At 38.6% G+C, this 18,010-nt stretch overlaps 1 protein-coding gene across 1 annotated transcript in view; it reads left to right on the top strand.

Moving 5' to 3' along the window:
* The first annotated feature begins 8,231 nt into the window (after positions 1–8,231).
* Prim1 (DNA primase small subunit) overlaps positions 8,232–18,010 on the top strand; it is a 105,419-nt gene continuing 95,640 nt past the window's right edge. The window contains exon 1 of the mRNA XM_068389723.1: positions 8,232–8,428. Within this exon, the coding sequence (XP_068245824.1) occupies positions 8,320–8,428 (109 nt within the window). The 5' untranslated portion in view covers positions 8,232–8,319. The remainder of the gene's footprint in view (positions 8,429–18,010) is intronic.

The following is an 18,010-nucleotide window of genomic DNA, read 5'->3' as shown; positions in this document are numbered from 1 at the left end:
GCTGGAAAGAGTCCAGAACAAAAAATTAAAAAAAAAGAAAAACAAACCTACAGCAAAGGAACTGAGACCAATAGCACTCACAAATGTAACATAAAATATACATGGCTTTTATCAAGGATGAAAAAGAAGGACACCTGAAAAGTAATAATGCCATAAGCACAGAGGATAGTCAAGCGGGATTTACAGAGGGAGGAAGGATTGAGGATAATATATTCATCTTGCAGTACATGGTCGAAGAAACTTTCAAAAATAAGAAAAAACTCATAGTTGCCTCTTTAGATTTCAAAAAAGCTTTTGATTCCATAAAAAAGGAAAGAACTGATAAAAACATTAAAGCAATATAAAGTACATACTAGTGTAATTAACTCTATAGCTGAAGTATATGTGGGAGACTCTACTACGTTAGACATAGGGGAAAGAGTAGAACAAAAATTGAGCGTAAGTAGTGGAATAGAGCAAGGCTGTATCGGCTCTACAACATTGTTCAAATTAATTACCTATCAGATTATAAAACAAGTAGAAAAGGAAGGTTATGGTTTTAAAAATGATATTATAAAGTTAGTAGTATTATTTTTTGCTGATGATGTATTAGTGCTTGCTGAGAGTATAGAGGATGCTGAATTGAACATAATGAAAGTGATAGTTATAGGAAAGCAATGTGGTTTAGACATAAATAGAGATAAAAGTAGTCTACATATATATAATATGAAGGAGAAACCAGATAACATAGAGGGAATAAGAGTAGAAAGCAATATTAAATACCTAGATATCAAGGTAGATGACAGTAAGAATATGTTCAAAACAAAGAAAAGTGAAATGATAGTTAAGGCTCAAAGGCTAGCTAATCTTACATATTCAATCATAGAAAAAAGTTGCAATAAAATACTGATAGGGAAAACATACTGGAAAAAGTGTAGCACTACCTTCTATATTATATGGAACAAATGTAATTAACTTAACGGAAACTGAAATAGAAAAGTTGCAGAGAATAGAGAATGGAGTGTATAGAAGGATATTAGGGGGTGTAAAGAATACAGCAATTGTAGCCTTGAGAGGGGATGTAGGAGCATCTGCTATGAAAACAAGGGTAATGGATGGAAAGCTTAGGTACCTTATTAGCATTTATAAGGGAGAGAAGGACATACTAACTGCAATAGTCAATGATATGGAAGAAAAAGAGAATAAGTGGTGGATGCATGTGAAGAAGTATGCTGAAGAATGTGGGATGGCAAAGAGAGAAGTTAAGAGATGTACGAAAGACGACATAAAGAAGAGAACAAGAGAATGGGACACAAGCAAATGGAAGAGTGAAATGGAGTGCAAGGAGAGTCTAATCCTGTATAAAAACTGGAAAAGTGAAATCAGGGAGGAGGAGGTGTATGACAACACATTTTCGTCAATTTTATTATTCAGAGCTAGGACAAACTCACTGGGTTTGAATATAAAAAACAGACACCAAGATGGAAATATAAACTGTGTATCCTGTGTTGTAGAAGAAAACGCTAACCACTTTATGCTATATTGTCCACAGTTTAGTGATGTAAGAATAAAAGCAATTGAGCTCCAACAACCATACGAAGAAGATAGTGCACAAACAGTTGGAAAATTCCTTTTTTTGTGAAGGAAATATTGAAAATAAGAAAAGTGTACTACATCAATGAGAAAAACTAGTGAAAATAAGGAACACACAAAACTAAAAGACACAGAGGCGCCGTTGCAAAGGCGAAGCCTCAACCTGAATCTGATCTGATCCTGAACCCATGCATGGCCCCAGAAATAAATAAAGACAAAGTAGAAAAGTCTGAAGCGTCTAAAGAAATGTAAAGCGGCTGGTTCAGATGAACTAAAGCCAGACTATTATAAAGCTATGATGAGAGGTGACATATGCAAGAATACACTAGGGAACAGCCACAAAGAGTGATTAGCTAGGAAAGAAAAACCCAGAAGGTGGAAAGAGTTCAGAACAAAAAATATTAAAGAAAAGAAAAACAATAGCACTCACATATGCGTCATATTATTATTATTATTACTTGCTAAACTACAACCCTAGTTGGAAAAGCAGGATGCTATAAGCCCAGGGGTTCCAACAGGGAAAATAGCCCAGAGATGAAAGGAAAAAGGGAAAAATAAAATATTTTAAGAAGAATAACATCATAAATATCGCCTATATAAACTATGTAAACTTTAACAAAACGAGAGGAAGATAAATTAGATAGAATAGTATGCCCGAGTGTACCCTCAAGCAAGAGAACTCTAACCCAAGACAGTGGAAGGCCATGGTACAGAGGCTATGGCACTACCCAAGATACATGGGTTTTATCAAGGATGAAAAAGAAGGACATCTAAGAAGTAACAATGCCATAGAAGATAATCAAGCTGGATTTATAAAGGGAGGAAGGATTGACGATAATATATTAATTTTACAGTACATGGTTGAAGAAACTTTCAAAAATAAGAAAATACTCACAGCTGCCTCTTTAAATTAAAAAAAACAACTTTCGAGTCCATAAAAAGAGAAGCACTGATTGATATATTACATACATATACCAAGGCACTTCCCCCAATTTTGTGGGGTAGCCGACATCAACAAATGAAACAAAACAAAAGGGGGACCTCTACTCTCTACGTTCCTCCCAGCCTGACAAGGGACTCAACCGAGTTCAGCTGGTACTGCTAGGGTGCCACAGCCCACCCTCCCCCGTTATCCACCACAGATGAAGCTTCATAATGCTGAATCCCCTACTGCTGCTACCTCCGTGTCATCTAAGGCACCGGAGGAAGCAGCAGAGCCTACCGGAACTGCGTTATCGCTCGCCATTCATTCCTATTTCTAGCACGCTCTCTTGCCTCTCTCACATCTATCCTCCTATCACCCAGAGCTTTCTTCACTCCATCCATCCACCCAAACCTTGGCCTTCCTCTTGTACTTCTCCCATCAACTCTTGCATTCATCACCTTCTTTAGCAGACAGCCATTTTCCATTCTCTCAACATGGTCAAACCACCTTAACACATTCACATCCACTCTAGCTGCTAACTCATTTATTACACCCGTTCTCACCCTCACCACTTCGTTCTTAACCCTATCTACTCAAGATACACTAGCCATACTCCTTAGACACTTCATCTCAAACACATTCAATTTCTGTCTCTCCATCACTTTCATTCCCCACAACTCCGATCCATACATCACAGTTGGTACAATCACTTTCTCATATAGAACTCTCTTTACATTCATGCCCAACCCTCTATTTTTTACTACTCCCTTAACTGCCCCCAACACTTTGCAACCTTCATTCACTCTCTGACGTACATCTGCTTCCACTCCACCATTTGCTGCAACAACAGACCCCAAGTACTTAAAATGATCCACCTCCTCAAGTAACTCTCCATTCAACATGACGTTCAACCTTGCACCACCTTCCCTTCTCGTACATCTCTTAACCTTACTCTTACCCACATTAACTCTCAACTTACTTCTCTCACTCACCCTTCCAAATTCTGTCACTAGTCGGTCAAGCTTCTCTTCTGTGTCTGCAACCAGTACAGTATCATCCGCAAACAACAACTGATTTACCTCCCATTCATGGTCATTCTCGTCTACCAGTTTTAATCCTCGTCCAAGCACTCGAGCATTCACCTCTCTCACCACTCCATCAACATACAAGTTAAACAACCACGGCGACATCACACATCCCTGTCTCAGCCCCACTCTCACCGGAAACCAATCACTCACTTCATTTCCTATTCTAACACATGCTTTACTACTTTTGTAGAAACTTTTCACTGCTTGCAACAACCTTCCACCAACTCCATATAACCTCATCCCATTCCACATTGCTTCCCTATTCCCTATTAAAACATATAAAATGCATACGAGTATAATAAATTCGATAGCTAGAGTATATGTGGGATATACGGAAAAAAAAAGTAGAACAAAAAATGAGTGTATGTAGTTGAATAAAGCAAGACAGTAATGGCTCTACAACATTGTTTAAATATATTACTTGTTTGATTACAAAACACGTAGAAAATGAAGGTAATGGTTTTAAAATGACATTATAAAGTTAGTAGTAGTATTTCATGCTGATTGTGTCCTAGTGTTTGCTGCGAGTAAAGAAGATGGCAATGCAGTTTCGACATAGAGATAAAAGTTGTATACTTAAATATAATATGAAAGAGAAACAAGATAACATAGAGGGAATAAGAGTAGTAGAAAATATCAAATAGCTTGGTATCAAGGTAGATGACAGTAGAAACATGTTCAAAACTCCCTCCAAAAAGTTAAATGATTGTTAAAGCACAAAGCTTGGTAAATCTTACATATTCAATCATAGAAAAATGTTGAAATAACATACTGATGAGGAAAACAAACTGGCAAAGTGTAGCACTACCTTCTATATTATATGGAACAAATATAATGAATTTAACGGAAATGAAATAGAAAAGTTGTAGAGAATTGAGAATGGAGTGCATAGAAGGATATTAAGGGGTGTAAAGAGTATAGCAATTGTAGCCTTGAGGGGGGATAGACAAGCATCTGCTATGAAAACAAGGACAATAGATGGAAAACTGAGGTACGTTCATAGCATTTATAAGGGAGAGAAGGATATACTAACAACAATAGTCAATGATATGGAAGAAAAAGAGAGGAAGTGGTGGATGCATGTGAAGCAGTATGCAGAATAATGTGAGATGGCGATGAGATAAGTCAAGAGATGTACGAAAAAGGGCATAAAGAAGAGAACCAGAGAATGGAACACAAGCAAATGGAAGAATGAAATGAAGTGCAAGGAGAGTCTAATTTTGTATGAAATCTGGAAAAGTTAAATAATGAGGAAGTATATGATAACACATTTTCGTCAGTCTTATTATTCATAGCAAGGACAAACACATAGGGTTTGAATATATATATATATATATATATATATATATATATATATATATATATATATATATATATATATATATATATATATATATATATATATATATATATATATAAACAGACAGAGATTAGGTGGAAATATAAACTGCAGTATAGTGATATACGAAGAAGCCAAAACAGCTAAGTTACATATTAGAATTGGAGGAGAAATTGAGAGTGAGGGCCCATGCTTAAAGTGCACAAGAGGCGAAAATTGATGAATTGAAAAAAAAAAAAAACAAGTTGCGGAGCTTAGTGCACACGTGGCAAATTCCACCCAAACCACTGACCTCACTGAGAAGGTTGATAATCTATCAATGAATATTGAATGAATTAAGGAAACACTCAAACACTGATGGGCCCAAAATCCAAGAAAACAACATTTACTGGCAATTAAATCAACAAATGCAACAACTAAAATTACTGCCACTATCAGAGGTATGGACATCTTGAAAAAGATGGCACATGAAACAACATTTCATAGGCTTAGGCCTAATTCCTAAATGACTGAGATAACTAGTTGAAAATTGGAAGAATTCAAACATTTGTATTTTTTTTTCTAAGTTCAGTGCTGCGAGACTCGATCTTGGATCTAGTCTCTCTCTCTCTCTCTCTCTCTCTCTCTCTCTCTCTCTCTCTCTCTCTCTCTCTCTCTCTCTCTCTCTCTCTCATTAAAGAAACATCTTTTAAGTGATATTTGATTACTAGTTTTTACCTATATTTTTCTCTATACTAAAAAACCATAATAATGTATTATTTCAATTTTGAGTTTTAGAGACTTTTTATTATGCTTAAAAACTTATTTTTCCATGAATACTTCTAAAGCTTTTATATTAAATCTAGTTTTTATTATGTTTTTGTTACTATTTTCCGTGTCCTGTAATGTTCTAAATCTACATATATATTGTCAATGCTTTTAAAACAATTATGATATTTAGTTTTTCTATGTACTTTTAAAAGAATCATAATTATGGGTTTTTGTGTATTTTCAAGTTTTGAAAACATATATTTTTATCAATAGTTTTAAAGCGATTATTATGACTGTATGCTGTTCATTTATTATTGAGAGCCCTGATTATGTACCTTATGGAAGGCATTAATCTTAATTGGCCACAGCAAACCAACTTAGTATGGGTGACCCTGACTAAAGTCTTTTTCATCCTAGCTTGCAAATGGAGCCGAACCACGGTTTGAAAGCTCGTCGCTGATTGGCTGCTGGTTCAGGCATTCTTCCCTCCCTATGACTGACGGAGAAGCAAAACATTGCATTTGTATGGGGTACATGATGTTAATTTTTTGCTTTATACCTCACTTAGTTTGCGTAATATCTACCTTGTTCTTTGGTCACACACAGATTAAAGGTAGATGATGAGTATTACCTTGAAAAAAAATATATGTTTTTTTTCCTGTTCCTTATTCTGCCCGTTTTCCCATTTTTTTTACAATTGTCTCTCTTTATTTCTTGTTACTTTTTTTTTTTTTCAAATATAGTAATTTCTTTCTCTGCCAATTCTTAAGGGGCCCATACACGTTCAGAAAAAGCGTCAAAATTTTGCATCAAAATTTTGACGCTTTTTTTGAACGTGTATGGGCCCCTTTACACTTCTCTCTTATTTTGATCATAAATAGCCTCTTGAATTTTTTAACATCTACAGGCATAGGTCTATTAAGTTGATTGCTTTTATTGTTATTTAGTTCCTTCCTTTTCTTTATTCGGTTTCTTATTTAATCGTTCATTCAGTGTTGCTCATGCATTTTTTCTTCGTTAATTACTCCCCTTTTGTATACTTTGAGCAATTTCTCTTTTGCGACTTTTTCCATTTTTAGGTCCATTAATTCTATGTTGTCCGTCTGTCTGTCCAATATAATTTCCTCTACTCCTATATTGTACCAATTTAAACTATTTCCATCTGTCCTGAAGTATTTCACTTCTTCCCACCTTGTTTTGATAAAGCTTTTATATATATATATATATATATATATATATATATATATATATATATATATATATATATATATATATATATATATTGCTCAATCTTGTATTCTAGTTCGATGATGATCAGATTATGATCTGAGATATCAAAATTTGAGTTTTTATCGTCTAGTAATTCCCCTATAGTTTTTATACATTTTCCCATTTACTAGCACGTTGTATATTACACTTTTTTTTACGATCTTACCCAAGTGTGAACCCCTTTACATCTTAAATTTCCATTCAGTAAATTAATCCAATCTAAAATAATTTCTCCATTTCCGTATAAATGTTGGTAGCATAAATATCCCAAATGCCCAATAAAATCCTCTAATATCATTAATATCTTATTATTCTGTTGCTACTTTTCTCTTCTCTAGTATTTTCTTCTGGAAAATAAAGTAATTCTAATTAAAAGGTATAATTGTATGCGCTACACTTTAGCATATATTATGTTTTTACTTTTGATATCTATATTATCCAATTCTATGCCATCACTATTTCTATAGGATATCATTAAGCCCCTCCCTTTTATCCTTCATATCCTTCATATTCCTCATGTTTTTTTCTAATACCTTTTACTTAGATTTATTATTATATTTACACACACACACACACACATATATATATATATATGTATATATATATATATATATATATATATATATATATATATATATATATGTGTGTGTGTATATATATATATATATATATATATATATATATATATATATATATATATATATATATATATATATATATATATATATATATATATATATATATATAAAACTTTTAGTATGTTACTGTCAAGCAAAAGAGTTTATTCTTAGTAATCAATTCATTTTTATTTTCTTAACTTTAATAAGTTTTTAATTGGTTAAACATAGTATATTTAACATACAAATATTAAAGTTTTCTTTTACTAGAGGAGCTGTTACAATGACTATGCTTTCACCTTCAACATGACTCTGAATCCAATAAAAAACTAAATATTGTAAATAGACACAATGGGGGGAAAGTAAACTGTAATTTTTGTTAAAATGAGGAGGAAGATTTGATAATTTTTTTTTGTTTTGCCAAGAATATAGAAAAGAAAGGAATGAAGTAATTGGGCTACAACAACCATACGACGAACACTTAAAGAAAATAGTCGGATTACTTTTATTAATGAAACAAATATAGAAAAGAAAAAAGGAGTATTAAACCTGATGTGGAGGAAAAGACAAAACAGTATAAGAAGATAAACTTTGGAGGTGCCGTTACAAAGGACATGCCTCTACCCTAAACCTGACCCTGAATCCTATGGAGGACCCGCCAAATTTTTGTTTACATTTTAGAAATTTACTCACGACATTAGAAAGAGAGTTGATTCAAAATCATTATAATTTTGTGAAACCTGAATAAGGAATTACAGTATGTCGTATCCTGATTTTGAACCTGATTCACTTCCTGACCTGCTTCCATTTTATTATAATCGCTTATTCCCATATGAACAGTATTATCGCTGGCTGAGTTATGGCGGTGGTAAGTACGCTAGTTTTTTTTTCTTTTTATATCAAGTCTAGTTGTAAATGCATTGTCGCCTGGCCTTGGATACATGACTAGACATTTAGTTCAAGTTATATTATCACCCTTGCTATGTAAGTTATTGAAAATTAATATTTTACATGAATAGATCCTTGCACCTGAAGTTCCTGAATGGACAATAGGTTACATTATGTAATAGGAAGTTGGTTGTGATTTTAGGTAGCATGCTCATTAATAAACTATATTATTGTATTGCCACAAAATCGAAAAATTACGTAGAATAAAAAATTCTCATCGTATCTCGAAACCTAAAAAGAATATCATACCTAACCAATCCATTAATTGAATGTTACATTAGGAGCCCTTGTATATTAGCGAAATGGTCATCAACTAACCTAAACTCCCCCCCCCCACCTAACGTACAAACCATCCCCATACCTTCTTACCTATTGAGGGGGCTAACGCCCTTTTGCGAACCCCCTTACACTGCCGTATTCTAAGTTAGACATAATAATACATACAGTACAGGTGGCCGCTATTATACATACACGAATGAAAAATTTTCACCGTACCCGAAACCTAGGAAAATGATCATATCTAACCTATCTATTAATTGAATATCACATTAAAATAATAGTTATTTCTTCCATTACAACATTCATTGTGAATGACGGATATGGTCTCATATGTATCACATTTTTAAATGCTATATTAATGATTAGGGTGTTGTCAATTACCGACAGCGGTAGCTTGATTAATAAGTCAGCAGCCTATAAGGTCATGAGAGCATGAAAGAATAGCAGGTATTATTTTACTGTAATACAGGGCAATGTAACCTAGGAAAAAAACTACTTTTTCTTATAGAAAAATTTTCAATATTAATCTTACCCGATAATCATGTAGCTGTCAACTCCGTTGCCCGACAGAATTCTACGGAAGGGATACGCCAGCGATCGCTATACAAGAGGGGGGTGTACTCACAAGCGCCACCTGTGGCCAGGTACTGCAGTACTTCTTGTTGACACCACCTCAATTTTTCCTCTGTCGTGCCTCCGGCTAGACCTACATGGATACGCTGTTGATTCTGGAGTTTTTTGCTCACGATTTGGTGATGTATTTGCTCTAGAGTTTAGCTTTCGCTATTCAGGAAGTTTTATCATTAGCTTAGCTAGCTTTTGGAATTAATTTGATTAATTATGGTGACGAAGAGAGTATGAACTCTCTTTCACTTTTAAATGGCCAACCCTTCCCTTAGACGGAAGTGTTGGTGTCTAAGAGAGTATAGACTCTCTTTCTTAATTTTGCTTAACAAAAGTTATAGATTTATTTTATATCTCTCCGCCTTTTATAGGCCTCTTCGATTAACTTCCTTTTATTATAAACTTATTAAAATTAATTTTTATATTTGTTTATATTCGACCTTTCCTAATAGTAGGCGGTCTTTTCTTGGTACCGAAGTTAATTAACATTGAGCCCGTCATTTCGGTTTTACCTGTTAACATATTATGCTATTTTAATGTTTTTGAAAGAATTTCTTTGATAGTCTCGTACTGTTTTCAAAGTTGAACTAACGTTTTGTTTTGTCTCTGCAGTTGTTGACGTTCAGAACGTTCAACTTGCGCTCTATCGTTACGATAGAGAGAGAATTTTCACGGTGTCACGTTGCAGTAAGAGTAACCGTTTCTAGCGTTTTGTTCATTCTTTCTTAGCTTAATGGTTTTAATTCTAATAAAGGAACTTTTTATTTGGGAAATATTTCAGTTTTTTCCTTTAACAATAATATGTTTTAACGATATATATGATTGGGCTCTTCTCTCAGGTTCTAAGTCAAGAGAGAGAGAGAGAGAGAGATAGAGATGGAGGGAGAGAGAGCTGGATAAACGTTTCGTTCAAGCGAGTAACGTTGTTATCGTTTTTGCTCTTCTCCCTAGTCTCTTTAGGGGAAGAAGGTAAACGTTTCTAGAGTTTTATTCTTGTTCTCAAGCTTTATGCGGTGAGATATTTTAAACGTAGTTTATTTGATCTAGTGTTTAGTCTCTTTCCAGCCACTGAATTATTTATCTTTCATTAGATTTTTCTGTTACATTGTAATTCTGTTTTCGCAATTACTAACTTTTAAGGAAGGATAGAATTGCGTGTTTCAGGTACAAACCACTTAAAGTTTCGAGTTCAGTGAAATAAGTGCAAACAGAAAATCAAAAGTGATAAGTGATTAGCGCAAAGTGTGTCAGTGTTGTGCGTGAGGGTACTTCTGTGCGTGCCAGTCGTCCTCCCAGTCCGGGACCTCTTGCAAGCTCCCAAGCCCAGGTGAGAAGCAATGTCGAAGGGCAAAAGGGTTCGGCAGGCCTTGATCGGCGCACAGAAGTATCCTCGGTGGTTGCGGGCGTGTCTTACAGAGACCGTCACTCCCACCCGCAGACGATTGAGCCCTTATTTTGCTCGTCTGCAGAAGAAATTTCGGGGAGAAAACGCTGGACTCAGGTCTCAAGACCTCTTAAACGTAAAGTCCAGACCTCTAGAGTTCAACAACCCGGATGCAGTCATTGGGTTAGCTCTGACTCTCCGCAGTCATCAGGTGACTGCACACCTCCTAAGAGAGGTAAGGCGATGCCTCAACAGACCTCATCTTCTGTTAAGGCTTTGCCTCAACAGACCTTATCGTCTGTTGATCCCAAGATGACTTTGCTGCAGTCCATGCAGTCGCAGCTTGCGGTCTTAATGCGTGAGTTTCAGGCTGAGAAGGTTACACCTCCTCCTGCGAGCGCTCCGCCTCACCGCAGTCCAGTCTGCCAGGCGTACGAAGTTGAGGTTCCTCAAGCTACCTTACCGCGTTCGGAGTTGCCAGTTACCAGCGTTGTGCAGCAACCTCAACCTTCCTTAAGGCAACCTCAACAATGGGAGCAGGAGTCTTATGCCTTGAGGCAAGATTTTCTTGCAGTTAGACCATCTTCGAGGCAACAACCTCTTGAGGTACGACAACCTCTACCATCCTTGAGGCAGCCACCTCAGCTCTCGCAGCTGCTACCTCAACTTTCCTCAAGGCGAGAGCCTCAACTCTTGAGGCTAGCTCCTCAGGAACCTCAACTCGTGAGACAGGAACTGCGTTCTGCGCAGCCGCTACCTCAACTCTCGCAGCTCACACCTCAAGAACCTCAACTCGTGAGTCAAGAGCCTCTCTCTGCGCAGCCACCTCAACCCTTGAGGCAAGCGCAACTCTTGAGGCAGGAACCTCATGCTATGAGTCAGCCACCTCAACGCATGCATCTGCCACTTTCTCCTCAACTTGAGCCTCTTCCCATTCAACTTTGAAATAACAAATGACAATAATAACACCTCATTACTTTCATAACTTGCATTTGTAATCATATACATGCATGCCTACACAAACATTATGATAATGGAGGTTATTCGTATTACTTAAATAAAAAAATATATATGTATTCCTTGCAATATATTTTTAACAAAATCGCAAAATATGGCAAAGATATCTTCAAAACAAAAATGAATCATGAGTTATGAATGTAATGTAAATATTATGTTGATATTAAAACCCCATGCAAGCATGCATGAAGTAATGCAGTTTTGCCAACAGGGCGAGTTTCCCTTTCCAGAGGTGAAGTAGATTATAGTACGTATATTTAGTGCAGCTTAATTCTACGATTATCATGCCGGCTATCAAATTCATCAACAAAACAGTCTAAATCAATTCCCTCGGCACGTGCACTTTCAATGGACAGTAATGCGATATTACTCAATCTAGCACTGGTCATGGAATTTCTGAGAAATGTTACACGCCATGCAACATGCTCTGCTTACCTTACAGCATGCTCTACATACAGCATGCTCTGCATTCAGCATGCTCTGCATACCTTACCGCATGCTTCTCAGTCACACATCTTTGGTTGTTGCCAACTCACTAGACTGTCAAGCAGTTTCATAACGTTGCCTTCTAGTCTGCTGCTTTTGCACCAGTGAAACCCTCACTGAGAGAACTTAGCTTTTCTCGGATATGGTCCCTGTAGATGAGAAAGTGCTTTTCTCCCTCCTTCTGATATTCCCTTGAGGACTCTGTCATTTGGAGAGGAGCCTTTAGCTGCGTAGCCTCCTATGGACTTTTATTTAAGCATAACATGCTTCCAGGGAAGGTAATGGTTCCACTTCAGTCGCTAACCCCGTCTGTTACCACACCTGCTCCCATAGACCTTGAGCTGTGTTGCAAGACATGCAGTCCAAGCTTAGTCCTTGTTAGAGGATTTTTTGTTTACGGAGTCAGTGTGTCACTGGGAAGACGTTCAACAACCAGCAGAAGTGACTTGTTGCGACGCAGTGCGGCAACCTCAGCAACCCGATAAGGAGTTGTCTGTACGACCCAGACAGTCTAGACAGCTTCGGGTTGTCACTGTACTTCCTCGCTTCCCCATGGTTGACAGTTCACAGACTGTGCAGCAGTACCATGATCTTGTGTCCGGCTCCGTCAGACGACTGGCTTTTAAGAGCTCCCACAAGTCGTCGCTGTCTGGAGATTCTCAGATGGACTATGGATCTGACCAAGGAACTGGGCCTCCTGGTCAATTTTGAGGAGTCTCAGCTCGTCCCATCCCAGACCATTGTCTACCTGGGTATGGATCTTCAGAGTCGAGCTTTTCGGGCTTTTCCGTCGGCCCCAAGGATCTTCCAAGCCCTAGAATGCATCCAGAGCATGCTGAGAAGGAACCGATGCTCAGTCAGGTAGTGGATGAGTCTAACAGGGACACTTTCATCGCTGGCCCTGTTCATCGTGTTAGGGAGACTCCACCTCCCCCCCCTTCAGTATCATCTAGCTGCTCACTGGATAAAGGACATGACGCTAGAGACGGTCTCAGTTCCTGTTTCCGAAGAGAGGAGGTCTTCTCTCGCGTGGTGTAAGAACAGCTTTCTTCTCAAGGAAGTCTACCTTTGGCTGTTCAGAAACCCGACCGCCGTCTCCTCTCGGACGCATCAGACACGGGCTGGGGTGCGACTTTGGACGGACAGGAATGCTCGGGAACATGGAATCAGGAGCAAAGGACACTTCACATCAATTGCAAGGAGTTGTTGGCGGTTCTTCTGGCCTTGATAAACTTCAAGTCCCTCCAGCTTAACAAGGTGGTGGAGGTGGACTCTGACAACACCACAGCCCTGGCTTACATCTTCAAGCAGGGAGGGACTCTTTCGTGGAAGTTGTTCTAGATCGCAAGGGACCTCCTCATCTGGTCTAAAGATCGAAAGCTCACGCTGGTAACGAGGTTCATTCAGGGCGGTATGAATGTCATGGCAGATCGCCTCAGCCGGAAGGGTCAGGTCATCCCCACAGAGTGGACCCTTCACAAGAATGTTTGCAGCAGACTTTGGGCCCTGTGGGGTCAGCCAACCATAGATCTGTTCGCTACCTCGATAACCTAGAGACTCCTATTGTATTGTTCTCCGATTCCAGACCCAGCAGCAGTTCACGTGGATGCTTTTCTGCTGGATTGGTCACATCTCGACCTGTATGCATTCCCGCCGTTCAAGATTGTCAACAGGGTACTTCAGAAGTTCTCCTCTCACAAAGGGACACGGCTGACGTTGGTTGGCTCCGCTCTGGCCCGCGAGAGAATGGTTCATAGAGGTACTGCAATGGCTGGTCGACATTCCCAGGACTCTTCCTCTAGGAGTGAACCTTCTACGTCAACCTCACGTTAAAGAAGGTACACCCAAACCTCCACGCTCTTCGTCTGACTGCCTTCAGACTTTCGAAAGACTCTCAAGAGCTAGGGGCTTTTCGAAGGAGGCAGCCAGAGCGATTGCCAGAGCAAGGAGAACATCCACTCTCAGAATCTATCAGTCTCAAGGGGAAGTCTTCCGTAGCTGGTACAAGACCAATGCAGTTTCCTCAACCAGTACCACTGTAACCCAGATTGCTGACTTCCTGTTACATCTAAGGAAAGTAAGATCCCTTTCAGCTCCTACGATCAAGGGTTACAGAAGTATGTTGGCAGCGGTTTTCCGCCACAGAGGCTTGGATCTTTCTACCAACAAAGATCTACAGGACCTCCCTAGGTCTTTTGAGACCTCAAAGGAACGTCGGTTGTCCACTCCAGGCTGGAATCTAGACGTGGTCCTAAGGTTCCTTATGTCATCAAGATTTGAACCTCTCCAATCAGCCTCTTTTTAGGACCTCACATTAAAAACTCTTTTCCTCGTGTGCTTGACAACAGCTAAAAGAGTAAGTGAGATCCACGCCTTCAGCAGGATCATTGTTTTCACATCTGAAACGGCTACATGTTCCTTGCAGCTCGGTTTTTACTAAACGAGCTTCCTTCACGTCCTTGGCCTAAGTCGTTCGAGATCCCAAGCCTGTCCAACTTGGTGGGGAATGAACTGGAGAGAGTACTTTGCCCAGTTAGAGCTCTTAGGTACTATCTAAAAAGGTCTTAACCTTTACGAGGACAATCAGAAGCCTTATGGTGTGCTATCAAGAAACCTTCTTTTCCAAGGTCTAAGAACTCAGTTTCTTACTATTCAGGCTTCTGATTAGGGAAGCACATTCTCACCTGAAGGAAGAAAACCTTGCTTTGCTGAAGGTAAGGACACATGAAGTGGGAGCTGTGGCTACTTCAGTGGCCTTCAAACAGAACCGTTCTCTGCAGAGTGTTATGGATGCAACCTATTGGAGAAGCAAGTCAGTGTTCGCATCATTCTATCTCAAAGATGTCCAGTCTCTTTACGAGTACTGCTACACCCTGGGACCATTCGTAGCAACGAATGCAGTAGTAGGCGGGGGCTCAGCCACTACATTCCCATAATCCCATAACCTTTTAACCTTTCTCTTGAATACTTTTTATGGGTTGTACGGTCGGCTAAGAAGCCTTCCACATCCTTGTTGATTTGGCGGGTGGTCAATTCTTTCTTGAGAAGCGCCGATGTTAAAGGTTGTGATGAGGTCCTTTAGTATGGGTTGCAGCCCTTGATACTTCAGCACCTTAGAGTTGTTCAGCCTCCTAAGAGGAACGCTGCGCTCAGTAAGGAAGACGAACTTATTTAAGGCAGAGTAATGGCTCAAGTCGACTTCCTTACCAGGTACTTATAATTTCATTGTTATTTTGAATAACTGATAATATGAAATACGGGATACTTAGCTTCTTGATATACATGTACACTGGTTTTCACCCACCTCCCTGGGTGTGAATCAGCTACATGATTATCGGGTAAGATTAATATTGAAAAATGTTATTTTCATTAGTAAAATAAATTTTTGAATATACTTACCCGATAATCATGATTTAATTGACCCACCCTTCCTCCCCATAGAACCAGTGGACCGAGGAAAAATTGAGGTGGTGTCAACAAGAAGTACTGCAGTACCTGGCCACAGGTGGCGCTTGTGAGTACACCCCCCTCTTGTATAGCGATCGCTGGCGTATCCCTTCCGTAGAATTCTGTCGGGCAACGGAGTTGACAGCTACATGATTATCGGGTAAGTATATTCAAAAATTTATTTTACTAATGAAAATAACATATTACGCTCTCCGAAAATGACACTCGTTCCCGTCTCAAATGGATAGTTTCAGAAAATTTATATTTCTATATCCTACGATAATGGGGGACCCCCAGTGGGAACTCGCGGTTTTGGGTGGGGAAAACATACTGGGGAAACGATATGTAAACGTAAAACAAGCCTTTTCTTCTGTATACATCACCTTTTTGGATGTATAATAAACGGAGGAAAAGACAAAACAGTATAACTCGATAAACTTTGGAGGCGCCGTTGCAAAGGCTATGTCCCATGAAAAAATACGGTAACCAGAGCTGCCAACGTGTGATGTAGATCAAATGTAGCGTAACACATTAACAGTGTTTTTCATTTTTTTTTCTCATTCTACTTGCTAGTTGTAGTCGCTTCCGTTCGTTCTTTTGTAAATAGCAGGTTTCGACCTTCTGCGCAAAAACCCTGCCTCCCTGCGCGAGACTGTTCCTCCACCAATAGGATTTCTTCTTCTCTAATTGTGAAATGTAACTATTCGTCTTGTCCACCAGCTCTGTTCAAGGCTATTACTGGATCAGTTATGTAATATCCTCGTATAGATATTACGTTTGACCCCAGTATTAACCGTTTTATTATCCGATACCTTATAAAATCACCTCATTTTATATACCCATCAAATATTATTTATACACTCCATTTTATATACCCATCAAATATTATTTATACACTCCATTTTATCTTTCTATTTTACTTTTATACATTTTGTTATTACCTTGTCGCTCCCAGATTTCACATAAATACTTGCTCTGGACATGTTTCCCATTCTGGTTCATTCATATTTACTCTCTAGACTCCGTTGATTTTCCGTTAACCAATCACGAACCCATACGTATCTAAAGTTTGCACGGGGGGGAATATTTCCCTACCCCCACCTTCCAACAAACCCTTTTCCCTGGAAACCTTTGCCCAAGTCAGATCTTTGTTAGTTCAAGTGACATCTTTTTGCGTATTTTACGATCAAAGTTTTAGAAAATTGTAACGACTTCAGTAATCCATACTTGAAAGTATTTTGGTGAATTCCAATGTTGATAATTTTCTTAAATCTCGTAATGTAACATACAGTGATACCTCGGTACTCGACCATAATCCGTTCGAGATCCGTGTTCGACCTCCGATTTGTTCGAGTACCGAATTTTTTTTCCCCATAAGAAATAATGGTATATATTCTATTCCGTTCCCAAGCACTCGAACAGGCCCAAAATATTAATAAAACGTGTACCTAAACAACAATAATTATCTAAATGTGTATGAAATTGGTCAGAAAATCCTATAAAACAATTTTAAACCATTTACTGTACTAAAATAAAACAATTTTAAACCATTTTCTGTACTGTAGTGAACATACCTTTGAGCAGCGGTTCGATGGCATACAGGGATGGATGTGGAGAGGATGGAAGGGGGAGGTTACTGCTTGGAAGGAGAGTCCCCTTCCATGATGTGGCGGGGTAGTTCTCCTTCAGGAGTTGTTTCTCTCTCCAATGAAAGGGTGGGCAGATCTATTTCAGGGGTTTCTTCTCTTCTTTGTCTCTTCTTTGGAGGAGAAACAGGCTTTGATGTAGCAGCTTTCTTTTCTTTTGTGAAAAACTGGTCTATTGTTAATTGTTTCTTCCTCCTCTGCAGTATTCTTCGAAAATGATACATGACACTATCATTAAACATATGCACTGCCCGGTTTGCTACTGCAATTTCTGGGTGGTATTTTTCAGCAAAAGCCTGCACATCTGCCCACTTGGAACAAATTTCATTGATGAGAGAACTTGGAACATCCTCCCTTACCTCATCCTCTTCTGAAGATTCCTGCTCCACAATCAGATCCTGCTGCTGTTGTTGTTGCAGGTGCAACAATTCCTCCACAGTCAACTCGGTAGAATGGCTTTCTACAAGCTCATCAATATCATCCTTGTCGACCTCAAGCCCCAAACTCCTGCCCATGACAACAATTTCCTCAACGACATCAGTGTCATCAGAAATTACAGGGGTAGCAGTGCTTGGACCCGCCTCTGGTTGGAAACCTTCAAACTCCCTCTCTGTGACAC

This window comes from Palaemon carinicauda, chromosome 16 (genome assembly GCF_036898095.1).
Source record: "Palaemon carinicauda isolate YSFRI2023 chromosome 16, ASM3689809v2, whole genome shotgun sequence".
NCBI classification, from domain to species: Eukaryota; Metazoa; Arthropoda; class Malacostraca; order Decapoda; family Palaemonidae; genus Palaemon; species Palaemon carinicauda.
Note: the sequence above shows the minus strand (reverse complement) of the source record. Positions and strands in the feature narration are given on the sequence as shown.